Raw genomic sequence first — 15,252 nt, forward strand, 5'->3', positions numbered from 1 at the left:
TTTGGCTTCGTAATCACATTAACCCCTGCGGCGGACGGAGCGGCGAATGTAGAGCGGGGTTTTTGTCTTTCCCAACATCCGAATGCAAAAAAGCCGGCTCGATTTCCGCTCCGGCGTGATTATCATCCCACCAGGCCCCGATAATCCGTCAAACGTGGATTTTAAGTGTTTTTTCTCTCTTTTTCCCCCCATTACTGTACAAAATAAAACAACTAACCTTCCGAGAAAAGGGTTCACCCCTATGATGATGGTTCGGATGAAATGTTTTGCAGTAGAATTGAAATTAAATTCAACCGCACATTTGCAGCACTCTGGAGCAGAGCCTATCGCCCTTCGTGCGAGTTGCAATTTTACTCCTTTTTTGTTAAAGAGAGCGATAGAGAGAGCGATAGAGAGAGAGAGAGTGAGACACACAACACACACCAGCAAAGAGAGTGAGCGCAGCGTGAGCAAAAGCCCTCCAGACGAAATCGCACGATCGAAGCACGGAACCCGACGGGCGACGGACACGAACACATGACACGCACACGCGGCAGCACGCTCTTCCACAAAAAAAAACATGAAAAAAGCACGCCCAGTCCCGCAACGTTTTATCACGCGCGAATTTTATCAGTCGCCGTTTGTAGCGCGTCGCGTTCGGACTGTTCGATCACGCTCGTAACACCATCGCAGGGACTCTGTGTGTGTGTTTTTGTGTGTCAGTGGCCTACGTAGATTACAAAGTGTTGGATGAGCCCAAACAGTGTTGTTGGTGCGAGAAATCTCCAAAACGGTGAACGAACGATTTGGACATATATAAGTGACAACGCAAACACACCTTCGCAGCTAAGAATAGCCACAGTCCCTGACAAAACAAATAACTGATCAGCTGGTTTTGTCGGCTGCTGCAAAATATACAGTGTCACGACAACCCGAAAACCTACCACTGGCGTTGTGCAAGAACTAGGGACTCTAAACAGACACACAAACTGATGCTGATGTGTGTTTTCAAAAATATCTAAAAAAGTGAGTTGCAAAAACAAAGGAACAGGGAAACGTCCTAAAATTAAACCGAAAGCATACCGTCGCGATGGCAACCACCCGACGTCATCGGACTCCACCTGACAGCTTATCAACTTCTGCCCGGTTCGTGTTGAGCGCAGCACTATCGCACGTACGGATTACCACCGGAGGCGGCAGCATCTTCAGCAGCCGCAACCATCGGCTCGCCCTAGTTCCGGCGGCGGTTGTTGTTGTTTTGTAAGTATAATTTTAATCCCAAATAAATTCCTCCGCTCTCCCCCACCCGTTCCACGTTTCTTCGTTCATGTACCATCGTGTATCATCTTCACATCGTCTGCTGGTTCATCTCCCTGGAGCGGGGCACAAACAAAAAACCGGTTGAGCGTTCAAACCGTACGCAGCACATGTGATTCATGCTGTTGGAATAAATGCACATGGACACGAACCCCATCCACCCAACCCCCCATACGACCCCCGAAGGACGTCGAAGGGAGGAAGTATATCGGGTTGGTTTGGTCAGAAGATTGAGTTATTTAGTTTCTCTCGGTGCATCCCGAGGCTCGGTTTATCCATGTCAGGGACACTGAATCTCTTCCCAGACTCGAAGGCAAGAAATCTTGCGCATCAGTTACCATACGGACTGGTTCACAGGCATACGTCACGCAGCCAGTCTGCAGCTGCAGTCATCTACGGTTTGATAGTTGTTGAAAGTAGCAGTTAGTGCGTATCTCTACCGCACGGGAGTATTTTTGGAGGCTCTAATTGTCGCTCCACAAATGTAACTTGTCGGGTCGGGAACGGAATCCCCGCCCGTCCATTAACAGCATCCCCGAGAGGGGGGGGCTAGATATAGTAATGTAAACATGGCTCGCCACACACGCGGAGGTGTTGTTTGTTGTTAGCGTAGATGGAAGGATTTTTTCTGGACTGTGTGCTTTTTTTGGACCAGATAAAGCGTCCAAAAATCGCGTGGAAAGCCGTTTTAAAGTAGAACACACGCTCTGTCTCTCTGATGCACGGTTACGCGCAAAAGAATATACATTTTCTTTTTAAAGACATATTTTCGTTTTTTAAAGACATATCTTGAGAAACATACATATATCTTGAGAGACATATCTTCGTCTTGAGATGAGATTGAGGATGAAAAGATGAAAGTGACGAAATTTTTTGAGCCTTTTCATAAAATTCTCAACCTACTATCTTCACTGTGCACTATCTTGCGTTACTTACTGTTCGTACGATGTGCAAGGGTTGATCTGTTGCCATGACACTACCGGTGACTAGATTGAACGGTAACACAATTATCTCACGCGAAGAGAATGGCAGGTTGTCGCCGTGACAGTATGGATGGAATATTTAATTTAGTAATTTTCACCTATTCCCTGTAATAAACGTGTTTTAAATCCTGTCTCTAATGCACGGTTTCAAGCCGGTCTCGTGGTACAGTCATCAACTCGTACTACTTATAACAACATGCCCGTCATAGGTTCAAGCCCCAAATGGACCGTGCCGCCATACGTGGGACTGACAATCCTGCAATGGAGGGTAATCCATAAGTCACTGAAAGCCAAGCCCACAAGAGCGGTACAGAGATAGGCCTTGACCGACAAAGGTTGTTGAGCCAAAAAAGAAGAAGAATGCACGGTTTCATACGCGATGCTTCCCCTTCATATCGTACCTTTCGTTTATTACCGCTTCAAAATGCATCTAGACACGAATCCACCCACTTTTCAGCTACATTACAACCTCTTCCGTACATCGCTAACAAGACGAAACCTTTGAAATCATCCCACCCGGAGGGGGTCTATTTTTCTGACGAAGAACGTCCCATCGTTTCGTACACGCCTCCGTGGGCCGATATCAATCCATCCAATAGCTTCCGACTATGGTTCCGATCTAAATTACTAATTTCCAAACAAACAAAAACATGTCGAACGGGTAAATGTTTACCAAACCGGTCTGTAAATACGTAGTCCGATCAATGAAATGGAATAAGCAAGCAATCCAAAGGGCAAAACCCACGGCAACGAACTCCTCCGATGGACTGATTTATATTTTGTGATTTTGTGTAAATAACATCCTGATTGTGTTTCCTTGGTGATCCGATCTCACTATAATGACTTCAAAAGGAGCATCATCTTCAAGGATGTGGTTCAATCGTAAGGAGTGGTGAAGTTGGTGGAGTTAAATCACGAGATTCGAAATGATGTGGAACTTCAATAAATAATGTTCCCTAAAATACCGAGTCTTCTAAAGTTCAAACGTATATTGTAGCAAAGCTTTCCCATTTGAATCGACTTCCAATCGACAACACCCCGTGACGCAACTGTCAGTGATTATCTTTTTTTTTCAAAGGTACAACAATTTACCTTGCAAATTAATAAACTCCAACGCAGTCCTATCAGCTTCCCTAAACTTCTTCCTATCGGTCGTGCTTTTCCATCCGTTTTGGGTGACATTTGCAGGTAAGCATTCCTTCTCTCATAAAAGCACTTCGCGAACATCGCGTGGGCCGAGGCCAAGTAAGCTCAGTTGAAAAGTTTTCAACAGTTTTGCCAGCGCACCCAAGATACATCCTCGCAGTGTCCTTCCCGCGATGTTCACAGCTTCCCTGGCCAACATTGCTGTAAACTTCATCCCAGCGAGAACCACCGTTCCGCCATCCAGTCAATGTGACGGAATTTCACGGTGGGTGAGGCAACACCGTTACAAACTTTCAGCCCCGGCACCGGCGTTTTGGCTGGCATTTTGAACCCGAACCCCCGCATAAATTTGAGCATGAAACTGATGAAACTCAAACCTGGACTGTTGTTGAAAAGTTTCCACGTGCTTTTTCTAGCCCGTATCTTCTTTTCGCGGGGTCCGCATGATCCTCAACTTCTCACAATGCTTTCCTTTCTTTGCTCCTCCTTACTGCCGACCGGCCGAGGTACTGGGGATATCTGTCGAAGGGTATTTGAAAAGTTAATCACTTGCCACTGGTACATGGGTACGGTGATGCTCTGGTGTAATCCGTGTGCTTGATATGTTGCGCCTCGAGAGAGCGAGAGGAGGGGGAGCAAACCTTATAACATGTTTGTAGCAGTAGCTCTCAGCTCCCTTTGGTATGTGTGTGTGTGTGAGTGCACTGTATGGTTAAGGCACACATTCGCCCTGGGAAGATTTGCTCAAACCTTTGCCTTTATTCTGGAGATTCCTGCTACTGGTGGAATGGTAAAATACACATACCATATCTACCTACACATCCGCAAACAGGAATGGGGATAGATATTGCACGATCTTTAGTGCGCGCTGAAAGGATAACACGAGGTAGCATGTAGAAATGCTTGCCAAGGGTAACACCGTAAAGGGCTTATCTTACAAGGAAGTACAATAAGCGGAAGTACATTTTCGATAACAAACACTTTTCCAAAAATTGTACCGAAGAGAAGGGAGTTTTTTCGGAATTAAAGAACAATTTGCAAAGTTCGTTATCGCATCCTTTTTCTTTTCTTCCTAGAGTTGATCCCATTCACATTCACCCTACCGATGTTCATGTTCTTGGAAATATTTTGGAAAATTTGAAAATTTGGAGAATTCATTCTCAACCACCAGTTCCCGGACACTGATATGATGAGATAATATGTTTCTTACACACTATTTATGACAAATAGCGTTCAATGATTATTACAAAAAATGATTAATTTTTGCAGTCGAATTTCAGAAAGATTTTGTTTAACAAACCGGTTTACTGAACGATCTATTGGAAGACCATTGCGACATGGTGAAGGTCAGAACCGCGTGACCTGATGTAGCATCCATGTCTAGACATCACTCAACGTTGTACAATGGGGAATCATTTTTCTTTGAAAAGGATCACTTTACACAACCCTTCCACATCAACACAAACTTCACCAAAAAGGGACGGAATTACTGTGTGGAAAATGGACCCTCCCTTTTGCAGGTGCTCAAAAAAGCAAAATGATATGCCTTATTTTTTCATTGCAGTTTTGGGGCAAATCAAATAGCTGAAAAACAAAACAATTTTACAACCATTTTATAAAGAAGTTTGTATCACTTTCGATGGGAAAGATTTAAAAAGCTAAAAGCTTTTACCATTTCGTTGCCCAATTCCGTTGGGTCCAATTAGAGGGTGCCGTCCGAAGAATTACGCAAAAATACACAAAAATCCCCCTCTAAAGCAAACATTTTACAATTACGTCGAACCCATTATTGAGCATTGATTGAGAGCGCGAAAAAAGCGAAATTTTGAACGATCGAAAACTGCAAATAACGTGAACCGAACACGAATCCTGACAAAAGTCACGCCCTTTACCTTCCGCGGGGCTCTTACCACAGTTCCGGGAAACTGTATTTTAATTCTTTTCCTTTTTTACTGTTGTTGTTGTTGTTGTTGTTGTTATACTATTGTTGTTTACTGTCGTTGCATAATCCACCACCACGAACGCTTGCCGCTCTTTCCGATGAATTGTGTGCGTGTTTACGTTCGTTATCGGGCGGCTTTTGTATCGTACGCCGTAGAATATTCTCCAAAAACTGGACTGTAGATGGATTTTTTGAGTTACGCAAGGTTACCAAGTAGAGCTGAAGTTTTTTGTTTGACGGTCCAACACTACGAAACGTCTTTGAATGATCGGAACACAATTGTGTGTTTTGTTTTTTGCTTGCAGATATGGAATTTTGGATGTGTTTTTTCGTTGTTGCAATTCCTCCATTACCACGTTTCAGGAGAGGGGATTTTTTCTGTCCCTTTTTTCTGGCGCTAAACGCACGTTTAAAATTAATGATATTATTCGTTCAACCCACGTGGGATACGCTGCCCCCTTCCCGGTCGATCGCCGGGGAACGGTGAATTGTAATTCGTTTTTCTGGTGCAGAAACGCACGACAAAAAAGGGTCTCAGAATGAAACAACAACAACGAAAAAAGAACCCAACGTTCACAACAAACAGCAATCAAAGGTTTTATTGTAGGTGTGTTTTTTTTTTTTGTTTTGTTTAAAAATAAAACTCCCACCCGCAACCTGTTTGAAGAACGAACGACGACGAAACGCCCTCTCAGCGGAAACAATAGCTCAAAGGCATTGTTTTTTTTTCTCTTCCACTCAGGAAATGCACCTGTGTTTTGTACTTTTTGCCCTCCGCCAATGTTTGATATGGGTATTTGAATACACAGCAAATAATAAATTGGGATGAATATACAGTCGAGCACAGAACACTTTGGCCATTCTATTAAAAGAGCGTTGATAAGGCTTAACGAGGTTTAAAAAAAGCTTAAAAACAAGGAATTCTTTTAAAAAAAGTATAATTTTACAAATCTTTTGTATAGATAAAGCTATTCGATAATTTGCCATGATTTACATAAATTAAACGTTAGATTAGCCTAGTTCAGGGGTGTCCAAACCTTTCCAGTTCCCGAACCGAATTAATTAAAAAATAACGTTTTCAAGGGCCATTTTACCTTTAACTAGCGGGTGAACGTTAACATCTTGGTATTTTAAGAAAAAAAACCCTATAAAATAGTAGGGGAAGGTAGGTAAAGACGGACACGTTAAGGGAAATGGTAAAAATCTAGGGATATATAAGTGCAACGATCTTGAAAATGTGCATATATTATCTTACACTCATGTTTTATCAGAAAATGTGTTGAAACTTTTAAGTTTCCATCGATTTTGCGTATTTTTCATGAATGAAAAACATGGTTTTTTCGTGCGGTTTTGAAATGTTCGGGTAAGACGGACACCTGATATGGGTAAGATGGACACCTGTAGAAAAGGTTAGAAAGTGAAGAGTTTTACAGTATTTTAACAAATTCTATCGCTTTCCACGTCCTGGTACATTTATAAACCAATTCTTGGCCTATTGCAACGGCGATTCATTCAGCCGTGGTTTTAGAAATTGTAAGCACTGCTTCTAATATATCTTAGAATGCAGCATCTAAAGCATTATTGAAATATCGCGCACTAACAGCTGACGTGCTCCAGCTTACAGAACAACAGCCTAGAACTTCCTTCAAGAAAAATAACTCCGCAAAAGACCACAACCCCAGTATTTTTGAGGGACTTGTTAATAGTTTAATCCATTTTCCACCATGTCAAAATTCAACATTTGATATTTGTAATCCCATAGAATTTCTCATCTATTCCTAAACGATGTCGTATCAATGCCTCATATTTTTATTGCTTAAAGTTGTCCAAGTCGTGACAAGATATTGGATTTTGTGAAGCGCCTCATCAGCGTCGAGCGAGTAATAGCATAACGAATGGCTACTATTTTGACCGGTGTTTCATTTCTCGCTTATTTCACTACTTTCTCTAGTTACTGAATGATTTATAGCAGCGAAATAAGGTATTTGAAGAAATATATTCATCACCAATTGATAAAAGAAGTAAAATAAATCAATAAATTTGGTGTCCATCTTTCCCTACAACAAAGTGTCCGTCTTTCCCGCTATGGTGTCAGAATGTTTAAACCACCAGAAAACAATATTTTGTGTTGCTTTCATTCTCGTTCTTTCGCCAGTTTTTTCATTAATGATCACGACAACCCATTCATGAAATAAAACTTCCATCGGCAGTTAATTGAAAACCAATTTTATATATATTATGCCAAAATATTCTCAAATGTCTTGTTTTACCTTCAGTTTGGATTCTACATTGTTGAATTACTCGAAAATTACCTTTTTCATGCATTTATGGGAAGTGTCCATCTTGCCCACAGTGTCCGTCTTTACCTACCTTCCCCTAATTAAAATAAAAACGAAAATGGTAGTTTTCTACAGGTTACTAAGTTTTAGAAACTTCAGATCGAAATTGAGTTTTCGTCTTGATGTAGCAAAAGTATTAATGTTTATAAATGATTTTAATATTTAAACAAATAATTAAAGGCCGCTTTATATGCTCTCGAGGGTCACAGTTTGAACCCACCCCTTCTAATCAATTCCCAACCGGACCGTCCTCCTCGCAGCGAATACTGCCTATCCATGTGCTTGTTTCTAATAAGTCTCGAAAGCCTGTATAGACCAGCCGTGTAGACGTGTAGGTCATTACAGCAAAAAGAAGAATAATATGTACACTAGACCACTTATCGGAAAACTTTCTTCTCGAGCTTTTGAGGATACTCTTTAGCTATACACATGCAAAAAATCAGACCGATATCTTTTAAAATCTCGGAACACTGTACATAAATGTGAGAAAAGGTATGAAATTTATGCGGTCCACTGAAAGTCGGGCAGTCTTTATTTCATAGCATAATGACTATGTAGCATGCCAATATTGACCAATATGGTTCTTAAACCATTTGATATCAGTTATTAAAGGTCCATCGACTAGTTTGGGTGGTTATCTGCGTAATATATAACCTAAGCTCTTCGGTTTGTATTAACCAATTTAAATATCAGCGTAATTTTAAAGAAGGTATTATTGTTATTCATAATCGTAAAGTTAATGATTCATGTTTGAGACATCGAGCTTAAGACTACATGAACATAAGCAATGGATAAGACAACAAAACAGAATGGACAGAAGACAGCGTCAAAGCTATCGGTTGTAACAAATTTATAACGATAGGCTTTACGCTAGTCAAGGAATTCTTAAAATCTTATTTATGATTTAGAATGTATGCATCAATAAAACCAATACATTAGTTTTGATGCGGAATGTATCGTGCAGGCTGATAAAATCCAGAAGGAATATTCATGTTTAAAACCGTCAGCACTTGTTTGGGGATCTAGAAAGTTATGGGAATGCATGTGCGCTTATGGCGCTTAGTCTTCATCACTACCTTGTTAAAGATAGATACGATTCATGTTATTAAAATGCTCAACCATGCTCAGTAACCAAGCCAGGGACATTTTTCAACCAATTTGAAGTAGTAATTAATCTATCTAGAAATAAATTAACAACGGCATTGAGGTAATTAGGCTTGAAGGTAATGGCAGATAAGGCAGTACATTTCCACTACTCCTTCATTTCTGGAACTTTTAAAAGTTTAAGCAACTCTAAAACTATGAAAAACAATAACACTCTCTTCAGAATTAATATGCTACTTTTGTTGGAGCCTTCCACCAACGGCATTTGGCTGATTCAGACCGTAGAGCGTTTGGTCCAGGTTAGGTAATACAGTCTGTTCCCGAGTTACGCGGTTCTCGACATCCGCGGATTCGGAGATACGCGGTTTCTTAAATTTGATAGATCAAATGTCCAATCAGTACAATTTGACTCAAGAAATGTGCAATGCCGTATGAATTGCTCTTTTGCTAATAAATTTCAACCATTTACAAGCGAAAAATATCAGAATGTTCTGCACGAATCGTATCAAATTAATGATAAAGTGTATAAAAGTACTAAATTGAATAAAAACACTGAGTAACCTAATTGTACTTTGGTCGAAAACCGCAAAATTCGACTTACGCGGATATTCGAGTTACGCGGCTTCCTCGGGAACGTACAAACCACGTATCTCGGGAACAGACTGTACGCAGATGACCACCCAAACTAGTCGATGGATCTTTATATCAAATGGTTTAAGAACCATATTGGTCAATATTGGCATGCTACATGGTCAATTTGCTATGAAATGAAGACTGTCCAACCTTCAGTGCTAGATTTTACGAGATTTTAAAAGATATCGGTCTGATTTTTTGCATGTGTATAGCTAAAAAGTATCCTCAAAAAAGTTTTCCTATAAGTGGTCTAGGGAACTGTCCATGTTGCCCCAAAGTCAGATTAAAGGTGAAAATATAAGGTGTCCGACTTTAGGTGACCGCCACTGTATCAAAAGGGTTTTTTTGTGATAGTAAAACATTCTAAACACGAATTGTGTGTCAACACGTACTATTTAAAAAAAACAAGAACAGTTTAATGTTCACACGACCTCTTTCCACTGGCTGACGAAAAATAGGCAAAAAAAGCAATAAAGCTACCGTTTTGTGGTACCTTCTCCACCTGTATTGCTATGCTAAACTATCGCCATTTCCCATGTCCCCGTGTAGCCTCATGCATTCATCACGCCACCTTGCCCAGTCCCAACACTTCATAAAAGCACGGTTTATTTCTTTTCCATCGCCTATGCTTTGCGCCTTCATCATCATCATCATCATCATCATCCCAGTGTGCGTGTTGCTTGAATTCATTGAACACAATTGGCTACATTACGCGAACACACATCCCCCGGGGGTCGGGGGCGAATGAGCGCGTTCGACTGCCACTTAACATTCATTGAAAGACAAAACCACACCACCCCACCCCACTATCGCTCCCAATTTCTCACCGTTCGTTTTTTTCCCACAGAACACTGCTCACCATCCCGCCCGGTACCAACGCACAGCTCCCGCTCAGCCTGCAGAATCTCGTCGTAGAGAACGTTGCCATCGAGGAGTGTGCCAGCCCGGCCCGGTCAGCCACCCACTCCTCGCAGCCACACGCCCCACACTCCTCCTCCTCCTCTTCATCGAGCAATACGGCCAATCTTCACAGCAACCGTCCAGCATGCGTGTTTACGCCGCCGAACCGAACCGTCTGCTACCGGGGGTTCGAAACGAAACGCTTCCAGGCGGGCGGTCGGTTCAACCTTACCCGCCGGCTGGTGCTGTGCGATTGGCCACTGAAATCGTTCGATCCGCTCGTGCTCGCCCGGCTAGTGCCGCGGATCGAACGGCTCGCCATCACCGGGCGTATGCTGCAGCGGTTGGCGCACGATTTCCCGCCCCTGCCGTACCTGCGCATGGTCAACATAACCGGCACACGGTTGAACCACACCGGGGTGAACGCGTTCTACGAGCTCGAGCGGCTGCAGGTGCTCAACCTGCGGGGGAACGAGCTGGAACAGATACAACCGTACCGCTTCCGGAGCGGCCACGTGGAGGTCTATCTGCAGGGTGAGCACTGTGGGCACTCTGGTTTAATAACCAATTCGAGCTAACTCGTGGAAGAGACGAGTGACGACGTAACTAGTGATGGGAAAAATGACGATTTCGTCGGAATCGATTCCGGCTAGCTCCGAAATTTTCTGGTATCGATTCCGGATAGTAGGTCCGGAATCAGTTTCCGAAATCGGCTCCAGAATTGGTTCCGCAATCGGCTCCGGAATTGGTTCCGGAAACGGTTCCGGAATCGGAATTGGCTCCGGAATTGGTTCCGGAATTAGCACCGGAAAGTGAATTAGCTTCGAAATCGGAATCAGTTCGGGAATTGGCTTCGAAACAGAGTCGGTTTCGGCATCTTCTTAGGAATAGGCGTTTGGGTTCAATGATGCTATGTGTTGATAGCGGCAAAGAATCAAAATTTACTTGTAAATGATCTATTCACATGGAGATTCCCGGACTTCTTTCGCTTTCCACACTTTTTATTTCAATTCAAACCATTCCATTTCTGGAGTCAAGCCTGATTCCGTTACCGGAGCATATTGCGATTCCCAAGTCGATTCCGATTCTGGAGACGATTCTGATTCCGGAGCCGATTCCGATCCAGGAATCGATTCCAGAGTCGACTCCGGAATCAGCTCCGGATTCAAATCCGGAATCGGCTCCAGATTCAACTCCGGAATCGGCTCCGGAACCAACTCCGGAATCGGCTCCGGAACCAACTCCGGAATCGGCTCCGGAACCAACTCTGGAATCGGCTCCGGAACCAACTCCGGAATCAGCTCGGAATCGATTCTAGCATCGGAATCGACTCCGGAATCGATCCCGAACGCGGAATTGGAATCGGGTAGGTTCGATTCCAAGCTCCCACCACTAGACGTAACGCGGCTCTCGAAAATTACAGCAACATCTTTGTTTGCTCGAACATTTTAATTAGCAAACTAAGTCACGCTGTATCACTCACTGCAACGGCACCTACTAACCGGATACTACTCCCGTTACACTCTTTGTAGGTAATTTGTGGAACTGTACCAACGACATGATCTGGTTGCTGAAGGAACAGTCGCGCCAGTACGTCGACAAACCGACGCTGGTGTGCAAGGACTGGAAGTACACCGGCCGGCCCGTCCTTACCGCCATGGAGTACAAGCGGGTCGTGCGGGAGAGTTGCCTGCACGAAGAGATCTGGAACTGCAGCTGCCACGTGTCCTACCTGCGGCTCAGCGACAACGGTCTGTCCTTCCATCCGATGATCATGGTGAACTGTAGCGACCGCGGCTTCTACCAGCTGCCCCAGTACCTGCCCGGCAACACGACCGTGCTGCATATGGCGCGCAACAAGCTCCAGTCGGTGGACAGTTTGACGACGAACGAACACTACCAGAGCGTGCAGGACATCTATCTGGACGAGAACCGGATCACCTCGATCGACATCCTCGAGGACACGATATGGTTGGACAACTTCCGCATCCTCAGCCTGCGGGGCAACCGGATGAATCGGGTAAGTCGTTCGCCGTTGCCATGCGCCTTGTTCGCTCTAACTCTCTCGCTCTCTCTCTCTCTTTTCTTTACGCCGGATACACAGATACGCGTGTACAGTGTGGAGCACGCGATCGAGCGCAATCCGGGCGTGGGGAAGGTGTACCTGTCGAACAATCCGTGGCGCTGCGGGTGTCGCTTTGCCATCCGGTTTCAGCGCTTTCTGCGCAAGCACGAATCGCTCGTGGCCGACTCGCGCAACATTACCTGCTACTTTATCAACGACGACGACGGTCGGAAGCAGTATTTGCCCGTACTGACGGTCACGCCGAACGATATCTGCCGACCGTCGGAGCACAATACGGCCGCGTTTTACAACACGCTCAGCATCATCTTCGCGACGTTGATCATACTGATATTCACCAAGCTGGCGTACGATTACTATCACTACCGGAAGTATGGGAAGCTGCCTTGGTTAATTATGAAGATGCCCTGACCGGTGGCGTTGTAAGTACCGGTGGCAGCGAAACGGGCACACAGTACTTAATGGGTGGATTTAGGCAGTAACAAAAACAAAACTCAAAGAATGATTGTGATAGTTTTAAAAACCGATCCAAAGGTGTTATACATCTCGAAACACGAAAAAATACGCGCATTATACACACAGATGAAACTGTAAAAAAAGAATCAGGGACTCTAAAACTGATCGTTCTCATACATCACAATGGGGAAATGGGCGCACCAGCACACTCTAGCAATAATTAACTTACAAACTGGGAATATATACGTGTAACGAAACTTTCGAATAAAAATTGTTACTTTATTATCTGCTGCTGGTGGCCAGTCCTTGGGTGGGGAAGAGGGTTCGTTTCTTTTAGATACCTCCCTCCGCCACCGAAAACTGCTTGCGGGCTATCTTCCTGCTAAAGTGTTTCATCCTTTCTACCCGATCGCTCTTCCTTTCCTCTGTGCCATTGCATTTGCAGCAGCACAGAGGGAAGAAAAGAGCCGCTCAATCATTAGCGTAAAAATGCAACGAAAATAAATATCGGACAAAGGGAGATCAACACTCACGAACACGTATATCTTCATCCGCCCCTGGTGCGCTTGGTGCCGTTGGCTGGATTCCTACAGACCCGCCAGGGCCGCCACCCGTCCCATACACTTGTGCATGTTCGGGTTGACGTCCTTCGCAACCGTGCGCTGCACCTGCTTGACCGCGCTGGTGAATGCAATGTCGCACAGGGACAGGTCCGCACCGCCGAAACCGGCCGCCTTGCCCAGCTTGGCGCCGAGCGTACGCAGGATCTGTTGGCGCTGCTTCACGTTCTGCTTGTTGAGCAGCAGATAGCACGCGTCCAGGATGGAGTCGACCTCGTCCACGTTGTCCTGCTGTTCGTAGTTGAACTCGCTCGGGCCGCAACGGGACAGATAGCGCAGGATGTTCACCTCACCGCAGATCGGCACGTACGACGTGGGGGACGTAATCATTTCCGTGTACGCTCCAACTGGATGGGAACAGAGAAAACGACAATTTAGATTAGCAAAAAATGCTTCGATTCGTTACCTGTACCGATGAAAGTACGTACCATTCTTCCAAATTAACGTCACCTTGATGCGGGGCAGGTTCGCTGCGGCCGTTCCGCTGGCCGTGACAGCGTTCTGGAAGGCGAGCGCTTCCTCGCTTAGCTTCGGTACGGTCGAGTGGGTAAAACATTCCACCTGCAGGTTGAGCCTATCCTTCCACAGATTCTTCAGCGCCAGCAAACTGTACGGAACGTACTCGGGACTAGCATTGACCACGAAATCTTGCAAGCAGGTGAGCTGCGTGTGAAACAGAAACAGAAAAAGTAAATGACTCGGAGAGTAGCAAACGCTTTAGCACCGACCATGACCTACATTGATTGGTTCTGCCTTGAGCTGAGCCTTCGATTTGAGCGGTGTCGTCGGTTGGACGGCCGGTGGGGCATTTGCGTTCAGCTTCAGTTCGGTGCGCATGGCCATAATTTCCTTCTTCAGCTCCGCCAGCTGCTGCAGGACCCGCTGCTGTCGTTCTGCCAACATTCTTAGCTCGTCGTTTTCGGCCTGCAATGAATACACCAGAGAGCGAGCAAGCACAAACATGGTAAAAATAACTGCATCGAGCTGGCATTAGAGAAAGGAAAGGGAAGGAAGAACATGATGGGAGAATGCAACCGCTCGCTACACATAGGTAAAACGGGGGGTTGGATGTGTTGGCAACTGAACCTTTTGAAGCAAATTATCAATTTCGATCGACATCGGATCGACGGGCCCGGCCGCGGCCAATCCGGTCGCACTGTCGGCACTGAACGCTTTCGGATCGTGCGAATACGCGCAGACCGGCTTCAGGGTGTACATGCAGGTAGGCAGCTCGCAGACCACGTCCTGGTTCATCACCGGCTTCAGACGGTACATTTTGCCACACGTTTGCCGGATGTTGGGACGGTGTTTACAGTGATGGATTTTGAACGAAACTATTCCCTATACACACGCACGCACACACGTCTCCAAGCAATTACCATAGCACGCAGCCGAGTGGAAATAGTGGAGCAGGCAGCTATTGCTGTGCGGAAAATTGCTTTTCTTTTCCGGGATTAGTTTTTCATACTTTTCACTTCACACGCGCGTGCTGCTGATGCAAACCGTAAGCCAAATGTCAACAGCTGACAGCGCGTCCAACGTCAGTGGTGTCAAACCCGAAATCAGCTGTTTCGTTAAGTTTGATTCATTTTCAATTTCAGCCAATTTTTTTCGGAAAATTACGATCAATACACCTGTTGCTGTGAATGCAATTTAATATAATAAAATTTAGTTTTATTTCCTCATTTTTTCATTCAATAAAAATGATATGAAAATAGTGTCCAAAAATGTTATTCACTACTTTCGTCAA

General features: G+C 44.7%; 2 protein-coding genes across 3 annotated transcripts; one reads left to right on the forward strand and one right to left on the reverse strand.

The window, feature by feature from the left end:
- The first annotated feature begins 371 nt into the window (after positions 1-371).
- Positions 372-13,167, forward strand: LOC120895230 (protein singed wings 2). Its single transcript, XM_040298381.1, has 4 exons — positions 372-1,239; positions 10,291-10,877; positions 11,876-12,363; positions 12,448-13,167. The coding sequence occupies exons 1-4, from the start codon at positions 1,070-1,072 to the stop codon at positions 12,835-12,837; spliced, it is 1,635 nt and encodes a 544-aa protein (XP_040154315.1). The 5' UTR covers positions 372-1,069; the 3' UTR covers positions 12,838-13,167.
- Positions 13,126-15,027, reverse strand: LOC120895231 (probable aminoacyl tRNA synthase complex-interacting multifunctional protein 2). 2 transcript variants are annotated; one of them, XM_040298383.1, is made up of 4 exons: positions 14,882-15,027; positions 14,241-14,426; positions 13,931-14,165; positions 13,126-13,849 (listed from the first exon to the last, which is right to left on the reverse strand). In XM_040298383.1, exons 1-4 carry the CDS (start codon positions 14,882-14,884, stop codon positions 13,470-13,472), a joined length of 804 nt encoding a protein of 267 aa, XP_040154317.1. In that variant the 5' UTR covers positions 14,885-15,027; the 3' UTR covers positions 13,126-13,469. The 2 variants fall into 2 exon arrangements, with proteins under 2 accessions (XP_040154317.1, XP_040154316.1); XM_040298382.1 differs by having other exon boundaries at positions 14,589-15,027.
- Between the last annotated feature and the right edge of the window lie 225 nt (positions 15,028-15,252).

This window comes from Anopheles arabiensis, chromosome 2, assembly GCF_016920715.1.
Source record: "Anopheles arabiensis isolate DONGOLA chromosome 2, AaraD3, whole genome shotgun sequence".
Lineage (NCBI taxonomy): Eukaryota > Metazoa > Arthropoda > Insecta > Diptera > Culicidae > Anopheles > Anopheles arabiensis.